Source organism: Delphinapterus leucas, chromosome 11, assembly GCF_059928025.1.
Source record: "Delphinapterus leucas isolate spDelLeu-1000000601 "Yukka" chromosome 11, BTC_Dleu_Yukka2, whole genome shotgun sequence".
Taxonomy (NCBI): domain Eukaryota; kingdom Metazoa; phylum Chordata; class Mammalia; order Artiodactyla; family Monodontidae; genus Delphinapterus; species Delphinapterus leucas.
In genome coordinates, this window is record NC_143139.1 from 94,141,312 (window position 1) to 94,154,824 (window position 13,513).

Consider the following 13,513-nt stretch of genomic DNA (forward strand, 5'->3'; position numbering starts at 1 on the left):
GGTCACAATAAGCTTCAAAGGACTTTAGAATATGTGTCAGCTAAAATTTGTAGATTCCCTTGCTAAGCGAGAAGTGCTTCTTTGTGTGAGTCAACCACATTATCCAATACACGGCTATTATACTGGTCTTGCCCACCCTACAGTTTTACAACTGATTGTTTTGAATCTAAAGTATAAGACTTCGCAGTTTAAGGAGGTTTTTAAAAAGAGTAATTAATTCAATGAGGGAAAGGAAGATTTTTCAATAAACGGTGCTAGAGCCAATACGTGACCATATGGAAATATGTGAACCATGATCCCTATATCATATACCATACATAAGATCTAATTTGAGATGGATCATAGACCTAAATGTGAGGGCTAAAACTGTAAAGCTTTGTTGGAAGATAACACAAGAAGTGTCTCTGTGACCTTAGGTAGCTTGCAGAAAGCACTAACCGTAAAAGAGAAGTAGCTCGGTTGAAGTTCATTTTAAAAAAAGGGTTAAACTTTTGTCGATCAGCTGAAACCATTAAGAACGTGGAAAAGCTATAGACTGGGAGAAAACACTTGCAATACGTTTATCTAATAGAGGTCTCATATGTAGAATATATAAAGAATTTCTAAAAATTAATCAGAAAAGGACAAACAACTCAACTGAAAATGTGGACAAAAGGCTTAAATAGGCATTTCACAAAATAAGATATTCAAATAGGCATGAAAATAGGATATTTAGCATTCTTATGCATAAGGGAAATGAAAATTAAAACTGTAATGTGATATCATTACATACTCACTATAGTTCAGAAAGACTGACAGTGCTGTTTTGTTGTTTTTTTGGCCACGCTGCAGGGCTTGCAGTCCTGACGAGGGACTGAACCCGGGCCACGGTAGTGAAAGCCTGGAATCCTAACCACTAGGACACCAGGGAGCTCCCGCTAAGTGTTGATAAGTATATAGAGCAGCTGGAATTCTCATACATTTTTGGAAGGAGTGTAAAATGGTACAATTACTTCAGAAACTATTTCTCAAGTCTGTAGTAAAGTTAAGTATACACCTACCTTATGACCCTGACATTCCATTCTAGACGTATACCCAATAGAAATGACTGCATATATTCACAAAAAGACTTATGTGAGAATGTTCATGTAGCTTTATTTATAACAGCCCCAAATTAGAAATAGCCCAACTGTGTATCAACAGGTGAATGAATAAACATATTTGTTCAATGAAGTACTGCTAAGTTTAAAAACGGAACTTTTGATGCACATAAAACATGGGTGACTATCAAAAACATTATATTGAGTGAAAAAAGACAGACATGAACGTGTACATTCTAATTATATAAAGTTTATGAACACGTAAAGCTCATCTATGGTGATAGAATAGTTACTTGGGGTATAGGGGGTAGAATTCAAGGGAAGGGGCATATAGGAATTTTCTGGGGAGGTGGAAATGTTCTGTCTTGAACTGTATAGTTACATGGGTGCAACCATATCTAAAGTTTATTGAGTTCTACACTTAAGGATTGTATATTTTTCTGTAAGTGAATGATTTTCATTAAAAACAAAAAACAGTGTTAGGAGCTTCCACCCTTCTCCGTAGTCTGCTAAGATCATTTTGAATATTGATTCTGTCATGCAAAATATTAGCTGTCCTTCTCAGCTTTATATTTCAGGAAATATATATGTTTTCTTTTTAAACCATCTGGGGTACCTGGAATGGAGGGGGTGGTTGGAAAGGTGTAACATGTATAAAATGGATGGGATTTAGCAATTAATTTGATATGGAAGAAAAGGAGATGGAGAAATCAAGGGTAACATCAAGGTGTCAAGCTAAATGACTGGGAGGATGGGGATGCCATTGTCAAATAGGAAACATAAGGAAGAAAACAAGTTTGGGAGGGAACAGGATTAATTCTGTATCAAACATACAGAGTTTGAGACGGTGGCAAGCTATCCACAGATACCTGTCTGTCAGCCAGGTGAAAATATGGGGCTAGGGGCTGGAAATACAGGACTGGGGATCACTCACATTTAATAGTTGAAACTGTGAAATTAGATGGTATTGCTATGGCAGAATGTGAAGAGAGGTCCAAGGACAGAACCTGGGGACATAAATGTTTAGAGAGTAGAAGAAAGAGAAGCACAGATTAGCAAATTAGAGAGTCAGCAAATATTTATCGAACATCTTACGCCCAGTTTATGATGAATAAGACATTCAAAGTCTCTGCCTCAAGGTGTTTGCATTCTTGGTGGGGGGAAGACAGGCAACAAAACACATAAATAAGTGATCCCTTCAGATAGTGATGTGTGCTGTGCTAGAGAGTGACTGAATGTGGAAGCTCTTTCAGTTGGGGTGGTCAGGATTCATTCATCGCTTCAAAGAGATGGCACTTGAGCTGATACCTAAATGATGTTGAGGGAAGCTTTCATGTAACAATGTGAGAGAAAAGCTTTCTAAGCCAAAGGAATAAATTCAGAGGCCAAATGGGCAAGATGGAGTATCAGGAACAGGATTTACCTTCCCATTGGAAATAACAATTTTTAAAATATATGAAATGGGGGCTTCCCTGGTGGCACAGTGGTTAAGAATCTGCCTGCCAATGCAGGGAACACGGGTTCGAGCCCTGGTCCAGGAAGATCCCCCATGCCGCGGAGCAACTAAGCCCATGCGCCACAACTACTGAAGCCCGCGTGCCTAGAGCCCGCACACCGCAACGAAGATAGCCCCCGCTCATCACAACTAGAGAAAGCCCACACACAGCGATGAAGACCCAACACAGCCAAAAATAAATAAATTTATTTAAAAAAAAAATATATATACACAAAATGTATTTGAAACAGTGGTTTTTCAAGACACTGGACATCAGGTAATGAAGGACAGTGATCACTGAGAAATGGAAAACAAGGTGAGTCCTCTGACTACCCCAGCGTACTGGCTTGAGAGAGAGCTTCCAGGCCGCAGTGCAGGGAAGGGGAGCCCAGGCAAAGCCCAGTGGACACTCTCAGTTGAGGCAACATTGCTGAGAGTCGGGGGAGACTGAGGCAGCCAAAGTTTGTAGGACAGAGTACTGGAAAGGAGAGAGCTGCTAAGAGAACTCTGGAGATTTGAGGAGAGCTCACCTGTGTATTCAGCAAAGTACTTTTTGGCACATACATGTGACTACTCAAGGCTGAGGCAGGAGGGGCACCCCTCCAGGAGGATTGGAAGGAACAGTGTCTAGCACTCAAACAGTGTCAGTAATCGTGCCTGTTTCTGCAGACTAGAAAAGCTCGTAATTCATGGAGCATTATTAGTCTATTCAGCAGTAGTACTGGTAGAGTTCTCATCGTAGTGGTGGGGAATAGTTAATTAGCCCTAACTGATTATTAAGTCTGTCTTAACAAATTCTAAAAACAAGACCGAAAAGGAACAAACTGTTTCAAAGTAATTTAACTGCATGTCAGAGCAACGCTCAAAAATATTTATAGGAATACAGAAATATTCAGGATCCAGCAAAAATTCTCAATGTCTGTTATTCAAAGCAAAGATTTTCAGGCATGTAGAAACCAGGAAAATACAAACATAGTGAAGGGAAAAACAAATCAATTGAAACCAACTCGTAGTTGACACAGATGTTAGAATTAGCAAACAAGAACATTAAAACATTTATTATAATTGTATTTCAGATGTTCAAAAAGTCAAGCAGAGACATGCAAAATATATTTTTTAAAAGCCCCAAATCAAATTTCTAGAGTTGAAAACTATAATGTTTGAGAAGAAAAATATACTGGATGGAATTGTGGCAGATTAGATATTGTAGAATAAAACATTAGTGAATATAAAGAATCACCAACAGAAACTATCCAACATGAAACACAAAGAGTAAAAATCGAAAAATTGAAAAGAGTATCAGTGTGTTGTGGACAACTTCAGTCAACCTAATATCCCTGTAATTGGAGTCTCTGAAGAAGGGGCAGTGCGGCAGAAAAATAGCTAAGAAATGATGGGCTCAAATTTTCCAAATTCCATAAAAGCTGTAAACCCACGGATTCACAGATCCAAAAAGCTCAAATGCACCTGAAGCATGAGAAAAATGAAGAAAACCACATCAAGGCACATCCTAATCAAATTACTCAAAACCAGGGATAGACAAAATCTTAAAACCGGAGGAAAAAGGGCACACTATTAACAGAGGAACAAAGGACTTCTCATTGGAAACAGTGCAAACAAGAAGACAGTGGAGGAACATCTTTAAAGCACTGAAAGAAAAATCTGCTAACCTTGAATTCTATAACCAGTGAAAATATCTTTCAAAACTGAAGGCTAAATAAAGTCTGTTTCAGACATACAAAAGCTGAAATAATTTATCACCAGCATACCCTGACTATAAGTAATGTTAAAGGGAGAAGGAAAATGATGCCAGATGGAAATATGAATCTACACAAAGGAATGAAGAACTCAGAAAATGGAAACTACACAGCTTAAATATGTGACTTTCTTCCGTTTATTAAATCTCTTAAAAAGAGAATTGATTGTTTGAACAACAATAATACAAATGCATTGTGGGTTTATAGCATTTGTATCTGTGAACTGTACGATAACAGTGGCATGAAGACCTGGAGGGGAACATGGTAGAATACTATTGTAAGATTCTTATATGTGAATTAGTATAATTTCACTTGAAGAGAAGAGAATACACTTGACCCTTGAGCAATGCAGGGATTAGAGGCGCTGACCTTCTGGGCAGTCAAAAATCCAAGTATAACTTATAGTCAGCCATCCCTATATTCGGTTCTCCATATCTGGGGTTCCTCTGCATCCTTGGATTCAACCAACTGGAGATGGTCTGGTACTGCAATATTTACTATTGCACAGATGAAACCCGTGTTGATCAAGGGTCAGCTGTACTTCCCAACTCAGTCTGTGAGGCCAGCATTACTCAGATAACAAAACTACACGAAGACATTGCAAGAAAAGAAAACCACAGATCAGTATCTCTCATGAACATAAATGCAAACATTCTAAACCTAATTTTAGCATATTGAATCCAATAATATGTACAAGGATAATATGTGAACATGTAGGGTTTATCCCAGCAATGTAGGGCTGGTTTAACATTCAAAAATCAATGTGATTCACCACAATAACAAAGTAAAAAAGAAAAACTGTATGATCAACTCAACAGATGCAGAAAAAGCATTTGACAGACGTCACATCCATTCCTGATAAAAACTTTTGGCAAAATAATAGAAAGGATTATTGATAAAGGACTTTATATGTCCTATATATATAAAGGACTTTTATGAAAATTCTACAGTTAACATTAAGCTCAATGGAGAATGACTGAATGCTTTACTCATATGATGAAGAACAAAAAAATGGATGTTTGCTGTCTACACTTCTATTTAACATTGTAGTGGAGGTTCTAGCCAGGGCAAAAAGGCAAAGAAAAGAGAAGAAGAGAGAGAGGAGAGAGGAGAGGAGGGGAGGGAACCAAAAGAGTACGTACTGTGTGATTCCATGCATATGAACTCTAGAAAATGCAAACTAACCTATGCCGACAGAAAGGACATTAGTGGTTGCCTGGGGAGGGAGAGCAGGAGGGAAGGAAGCCCCCAGTAGAGCAGTTTTGATAGAGGGAAAACATAGAGGCAAAAGGGTTTTAAAAGTAGTCTGGGGCTTCCCTGGTGGTGCAGTGGTTGAGAGTCCGCCTGCCTATGTAGGGGACGCGGGTTCGTGCCCCGGTCCGGGAAGATCCCATATGCCACGGAGCGGCTGGGCCCGTGAGCCATGGCCGCTGAGCCTGCGCGTCCAGACCCTGTGCTCCGCAACGGGAGAGGCCACAACAGTGAGAGGCCTGCGTACCGCAAAAAAAAAAAAAAAAAAAAAAAGTAGTCTGAACACAGTAGATTAAACCCAGTTATTAATCTCTGCTCCCTTCTAAACCTCCACTAAAATTACTTTTACAAAATGATTTCAGCAAGCATAAATACACCAGAAAAAAAGTGAGTGGAAGAGGAAGTGAAGTAGATAAGAGACGCCAATGAAATTTTGGAAGCTAGAAAGCTTTTGGAGTGACCCTGAAAATGGCAGGTTTGGTTGAAGAATTTACAAGGAGCAGGGTCCCAGGTGTCCTGCCCCTCACATCCACAGATGGATGTATAGCTATCCCTCTCCCACCCTGGCAAAGCAGGGGGCGGGGGAGGGGGAGAGAACCTAACTAAAAACAGGAGGATTCAATCAAAGTCACATACTAGGTGAGAATGTGCCAGCTCTCTTCCCCCATTTAGTCCCAGAACACTGGAAGCCAGGCTTATACCTGTTAGGCTGAAGATTGAAGGGGTACCTCTCTGGGCAATTGAACAGCCCAGGGAGGGGGAAAGAATATCCAGATGTAGGCATCTGAGTATTCTCCCAATGAAATGGCCAGGTCCCCTCCTTATATCCAGAAACCCAACCATGGGATAAGCAATGTCCCCCCCACCCCGCTTCTCCACATACAAAAAGCACTTTTGAGCTCTTTAGGACTTAACCCTTAAAAATCAGTGGATAGCCGAAGATGACCAGACATTTGATAAAAACCTGTGAATGGAAGATAGTGATCAAACCAAAGATCAAAGAGGAACTTGGAGGAAACAGATTATACAGGAAGCGAAAGAAAATAAAGCAAACAAAATAAAAACACTCCATAATATCCTCAGAAATAAGGATCATATAATCAGGGAATAAGAACAGGACTATTAAAAAGGACTATTCAGAGCACAAGGAAGAGCTCTTAAAATTAAACTGCAAGGGCAGGAAAAAAATTTTAATTGAAAGTATTGAAAGGTTAAGAGAATCTCCAGAAAGTAAAATAAAAAGTCAAAGTGATAAAAGTACAGAGATAAAGAAGAAAATTAAGGAATGAGTCCTGTAGACTCAGTACTGGGAAACAGGAATTCCTGAAGTAGAGAAAAGAAATTGGAGGGGATAAAATTTCAAATATTTAAATAAGTAGAGAAAATATCCCAAACCTGAAGAACTAGAACTTCTGGATTGCAAGTATTTACCCAGTACCAGCTCAATAAATGAAAGAAGGACCATACTTAGTGGTTTGCATTTTTAGAAACCTGAGGAAAAGGAAAGGATCCTAAAAGTTTCCAGAGAAGAAACAGGTCATATCCAAAACATTAGGATTTATAATACTATTGAATTTCTATCTAGCAACTCTGGCTGCTAGAAGACAGTGGAGCATGGCCTTCAAATTTTTGGAGGGAAAAACATTTACTAACTTGAAATTCTATATTTGATTATGTATGTGGGTAAAAATATTCTATATGTTAAATATATAAATAAAGTAAGGACTTTCAGTCATTCAAGATCTCAAAAAATTCACTTCCTGTATACCTTTTATTAGGAAATCATTGAAGTCTGTGTTCCACCTAAATCAGGAATAAACCATAAAAGAGGGAGAAAATGGAAACAGATGCTCCAGTGAAGGGGAGAGAGCAAGGAATCCCAGAGATGCAGGGAAAGAGTCATTCCTGGCAAAGTGTCAGCTATTTAGCAGTCTAGAGAGCAAACAGTCTCAGCTGGAACAGGAGAAAACCCCTGAGCAATGTCTCCAAGACCAGAGTGAAATTGATAGATTACCTGAAGTGCTTGCACTTATTTAAGAGGAGACTCGGGCTTCCCTGGTGGCGCAGTGGTTGAGAGTCCGCCTGCCTGATGCAGGGGACACGGGTTCGTGCCCCGGTCTGGGAAGATCCCACATGCTGTGGAGCGGCTGGGCCCGTGAGCCATGGCCGCTGATCCTGCGCGTCCGGAGCCTGTGCTCCTCAACGGGAGAGGCCATAACAGTGAGAGGCCCGCATACCACAAAAAAAAAAAAAAAAAAAAAAAGAGGAGACTCACAGCTCTGTTGGAGGGTTTGAGGGTGAATTAGTGAAAAGTACATAATAAATACCAAGCCAAAAAAATTGAAAGAAAGTATAAGAGGAAGTAGTAATTGTTAGTTCCAGGGAAAAGAAAACATTGTACAAGAAAGGAAATTATTCCATATGATCCAGCTGTATATGTTTTTTACTGAGTAATAGCACTGCTAGCACTGAATATTGATTTGAACAAAAATTGTGATTTATATTGGGAGGATATCGGGATATATTGGGAGAAGGGAGGTACATATGTGTTGGTGGGAGGAGCAGCAGAAAAGCGTGCTCAGTGATGAGAACACGGAAGTAATGGGGGTGTAGTTTAGTCTTTAAAGAATTTGTATAGTAAAGGGAAGGGAAAAAACAGGAGGATAGCTGGAGAGGATCACAAGGCCAAAAGTAATTTTTCAGAATGGAAGAGATTATAAAATATTTGTAGCTTGAGGAGTTGAATTTACTGGCAAGGGAGAAAGAAGGGTTCCTTAGATAGTGAGATCCCAGAGAAGGCAGTGTGGTGTAGGTCATGAGTTTGGAAACGAGTGGTGAGGTTAGCCTTGCAGAGCAGTCGGTGGGGGGCAAATGGGCAATGACACAGAGGTTTGTGATATAGTCATGAGAGAAAAAAACGAGGGGCTTTTGGGACTTTGTGTGGGATAGCATTGTCATCTCCGGAAAGGAAAGACTTAGGGAGGATGCTTAGTGGATGGGTTTAGAGTCTTTGAGGAGATAGAAAAGGTACAGGATAAATGAGTGAGGAGTGTGGTGTAGTAGGTCAGTCGTTCAGCCCAGTTCTTAGCACCTAGAAGGCATTTGGCAGTTGTGTTGAAAGAATGAACGACCGACCAGAAGGGCTGTGTTAGAGGCTGTGTTTGGCGGGGTGGGGGGAAGCAGGTGAACAAAGGATCACAGCTGCCGGCTAAGCCTTACAGAGCTACTGGGAAGGAGCACCTGGAAGGGAGGAGGAAGAAGTGCCAGGAGATATCAGAAAATGCTTCCTAAAAAAAGTAACTTTCAACCAGTCTTTGAAGGTGAAATGGAAGTTCACCAGAAAGACAGGATGAAGATCGGCCTTCCAGGCAGAGGCGCTGAGTGTCAGCACTGAGTGGAAGTTAACTGGTATAATTTGTAAAGGAACCAGTTTTGTAACTTTCTCCAGCTCTGCACTCCAGGAGCTGAAGAGAAAAAGAGAAGGGTTTGGCAAGACAGGAATGTCCTAAGGACAAGTTGGTGGTGAGCAAATCTAGGACATTATGGAGGAAAGTCACTGAAATGCCTGCGGGTGAGCCTCTGAATGGACTCTGAGGAAAGAGAAGAACCACAGAACTAGACCTGACAATGAGGACTCCTTACAGATTCGAATGGAGGCAGGGAGTGGAAGAGGCACTTATGGTCAGAGGCGGATTTCAGAATTCATGGACCTCGGTGTGGAGCGGTCCAGATGGATGGCGAGGCCCAGCATCGGGTCCTGCCTGTCTCCTCCCTGAAGCAGGAAGGAGATGGATCTTCTGTCTAGAATGGGTCTAGAGTATCTGATGCCTTTAAACTGAGTTAAGTGCCCTTCCTTTCTTGTTTCATTGCATTCTCACACTGTATTGTAATTGACTAGTTTTTGTTTGTCTTTCCCACCAATCCGTAAGTTTTTTGGGGGGCAAAGACTGTCTTCTTTCCCATTACCTCAGCACAGCACCTAGCGTGTAATATGTACCCAATAAATAATTTGTTGAACGAATGAATGGTAGTGGGAGAAAGGTGAGGATATGGTGTAAGTTTTATGAATAAAAATACTGAAGCTCCTGAAAATGAGGTCAAGGGGGAGGAGTGGTGGGGATCATCAAATTAAGTCAAGTCCAAAGTGTTCAAGACATTTGTAGAAAAGAGAAATTAAGATGCGAAGGGACTGGAAGTGGACTTGAGAAAAACAGGAAGTGGCAATAAGGAGCAGTGATCTTTCTGGACCATTTTTATTGCCTTCTGAGATGATGAAGAGTGAGAAAAGGTGAAGGAGGTAGTATCTTCTGGGGAAAAGCATTTTTATTAATACTTAAAAGAATGAGCAGAAATATGTAAGGCAGAAGACCAGGGCTTCTAGGCAAGAAGGGACATTATATGTAAAGGCACAGAGGGGTGAGGAGTTGGTGTGTGCTCCACCAGGGGTTCAGAATGGGTGAGTGAGGCAGGGGTGATAAAAAAGATCACTTAGGCAAATGAACCGAAATTTTATCCCTCAAGACAGGTGATAGAGTGCCATTGAAGAATTTCAAGGAGAGTGATGTGATCATGTTCGCATTTTACAAAGTCCATTTGATGGAAGTGGTTTGGAGGATGGATTGAAATGAGATGACACCCAGAAGCACAAAGACTAGTGAGAAGGTTTTTGTAGTGGTGAGATTTAGAGAAGCTGGCTTTAACTATGGCAGTTAAAGAGGATAAAGAAGGGGTAATGGGTATGAGAGCTGTTTGAGAGGTAGAAGCCACTGTACTTGGTGATTAATAGCATGTGGGGTTAAGGAAGGAAGGTGGAGAACCTATAACCTTGACTATAGGTTTCCTGTTTAAGGATCTTGGTGAAGATGGTACCATTTACAGAGATAGGAGATATAAAAAGGAGTGGAAATTTAAGGCCAAAGATGATGTTTCATTTTGGACCTTTTGGGCCATCCAAGTGGAGACCCAAATATGCAGAATATGAGGGCTGCAGTTAAAGATTCGAAAGCCAGTATAGGGGAGGTTGTTGAAGCTGTGGGGTTTTTTTGTTTGTTTGTTTGTTTTTAATTTTTGGTTGCATTGGGTCTGCGTTGCTGCACATGGGCTTTCTCTAGTTGCGGCGAGCGGGGGCTACTCTTCGTTGTGGTGCACGGGCTTTTCATTGCGCTGGCTTCTCTTGTTGCGGAGCATGGGCTCTAGGCACGCGGGCTTCAGTAGTTACGGTGCATGGGCTCAGTAGTTGTGGCGCACGGGCTTAGTTGCTCCACGGCATGTGGGATCACCAGGGAAGTCCCAAGCTGTAGGCTTTTTGATTATTATTTCTCTTCATTATTGTACTAATTAGAAATGGTTATAGATAAGACTTTTTAAAAATAAATTTATTTATTTATTTTCAGCTGCAATGGGTCTTCGTTGCTGCGCGCGAGTTTTCTCGAGTTGCGGCGCACAGGCTTCTCATTGCGGTGGCTTCTCTTGTTGTGGAGCACGGGCTCTAGGTGCGTGGGCTTCAGTAGTTGTGGCACGCGGGCTCAGCAGCTGTGGCTCGTGGGCTCTAGAGCACAGGCTCAGTAGTTGTGGCGCACGGGCTTAGTTGCTCTGTGGCATGTGGGATCTTCCCGAACCAGGGCTCGAACCCGTGTCCCCTGCATTGGCAGGCGGATTCTTAACCACTGCACCACCAGGGAAGTCTCTAGATAAGCCTTTAAAAAAAAAAAAAAAAACAACTAGTAAGCAGAGGCTAAGTCCACAAAGTAGAGCTTTTTAACTGGGGAGGATTTTTAAAGGTCAAAAATCAAGAAGTTTTCACAATATATGTAAGTGGGAGAATAGCCATTTTTGTCTTTGAGAAAATGATTCCAAGGAACTTTAATAACTTTAAACAATGTGTCATCTTTTTTTTCCTAATTAAGGCATAACATTTATTTGTAGAGTTAAGTTCATAAAATGTACAGTTCAGTGATTTTTTTTTTTCCGCCTGTGTGTACTTTCTTGTAACCACAACCCAGATCAAGATCATCTCCAGCTCCTCATAAAGTTCCCTTTGCAACATTATAACCATGTTTTTTCTTCTAGAGGTTTAGATCACTGTGTAAATTTAGGATGGAAGAATCCTCCCTCTCCTTGGCAAAATCTGGTAGGCTGCAGAATCAGGAAGTCCGTAGAGAAGAATAAAAGTTGAAACCTGGTTTGAATTTCACAGTATGCAGTATGTGTCTTTTATTATTCTTGCTTACACTTCCTCCAGTTTCTCCTTTTAATGGAAATAAAGTAAACCTCTCGATTTTTCTGTTCTTTTTGAAACGTAGCCTCTTGATACTATTCCATCTTCTCCAGTATTTCTGAGAAATGAAGACTGCAGAGGGTTGCAGAGCTGGAAAGGCTTTTGTTTTATTTGGGTTTCATTATGGTGTGTATCTATGTTACTGTTGTCTGTCTTCCAGATTACTAGGTTCTATAAGAAATGGACGGTATTTTTCTAAGTAGGGAATAATCCTTGAATACATCTGTTGATATCTATCTCCTTGAATACTTCTGTTTGACATTTTAAAATTATGCCTTTTGGGGAAGTTTTTATAGGACTGATAGTCCCAGTTTGTGGAGGTAGCTCTATCTCTGTACTTATCTACCTTTATTGATCAGTAAACCGTCTGGAATAGTAAAATGCTTTCTTTTTTCTTTGAAAATTTGTATTGAGAAATAAACCATACATATAAAAGAGAAAAGAAATACATACAGTTAAAAGAATAATTATAAAATAAATGCCCATATATCTACTACATAGGCCAAGAAATAGAATTTAACCATACCCCAGAAACCACCATGTGTCCCTTCCTGATCGAATCCCTCTTGCCCGACTCGCTAAGGTACTAATTAGCCTAAATTTTGTAATAGTTATTCCCTTTTCTTTATAGTTTTATAAACCATAAATATACATATATGTCTATATATATATATATATGGCTTAAAAATGTATATATTGGAATTTTATATTAATGGATTTAAACTGTGTATGTATTCTTTTGTGACTTGCTGCTTTCACCTAGTGTTGTGTTTTTGTAACTCATCCAGGTTGAGGTGTGTTTCTGTAGTTCATTCATTTTCATGCAGTATAATATTCTATTGTCTTAAAACACTGTAGCCTATTTATCTACTTTATTGTTGATGAATGTTTGGGGTTTTTTTCCTGTTAAAAATAATGCTCCAAAAAATATTTTTGTATATGTGCAGAAGTTTCTCTGGGGTATGTACCTAGAAGTGCAACCGCTGGTTTGTACAGTAAGTACATAGTCAAGTGTACTAGATAAGGGCAAACTTTTTAAAAGTAGTGGTACCAATTTTCCCTCCCACTGGGAATGGATGAGAGTTGCTGTTGCTCTGCACCCTTGTCAACACTTGGTATTGCCCAACTTTTAAATTTTAGCCAGCCTGGTGGTTGTGAAATGGTATCTCTTTGTGTTTTTAATTTGCATTTTGCTGATTGACAGGAGATTGAACATCTTTTCATAAGCTTAGGGCCATTTATGCGTCCCCTTCAGTGAAATTCCTACTCAGTAATTTTGTAAATTTTTCTGGTAGGTTGTCTTCTTCTTACTGATTCATAGCAATTCTTTATTATATTCTGGATGCTAATCTTTTGTCACAATTATGAATTGCAAATCAGCATGCTTCCTTTTTTATTCTGCAAATCTGGTCACCCAAGCAGAGATTCCATAAGCAAACCTGGAGAGTGAAAACCACTGGCTGAGGCTTCTGTCCTAGGCAGTATAGTGAAATGCCATGCGGTTCTGTAAGCACAGGCCCTGGCACTTTGGAGTGATTGCATCTTAGTTACTGACTACTGCTGACTTGTGGTACTTGCCTTTGCAGGTGGAACAGGAGGATTTTGTAATGGAAGGGCATGGCAAGACTCCACCTCCTGGTGAAGAAAGCAAACA

At 40.2% G+C, this 13,513-nt stretch overlaps 1 protein-coding gene across 17 annotated transcripts in view; it reads left to right on the forward strand.

The window, feature by feature from the left end:
• The window catches only part of TNRC6B (trinucleotide repeat containing adaptor 6B), a 261,176-nt gene that overhangs the window by 82,087 nt on the left and 165,576 nt on the right, over positions 1–13,513 (forward strand). For 15 of the 17 annotated variants that reach the window (XR_016394820.1, XM_089920034.1, XM_089920033.1 and 12 more), the window contains one exon: positions 13,446–13,513. The exons of 1 other annotated variant lie outside the window; for it this stretch is intronic. Coding sequence is in view for 14 of the 16 variants with exons in the window: in XM_089920034.1 (XP_089776160.1) it covers positions 13,446–13,513 (68 nt within the window). In the remaining 2 variants the exon portion in view is untranslated. Of the gene's footprint in view, positions 1–13,445 lie in introns of those variants that run through there. One more of the 17 variants, XM_089920024.1, reaches the window with a different exon arrangement.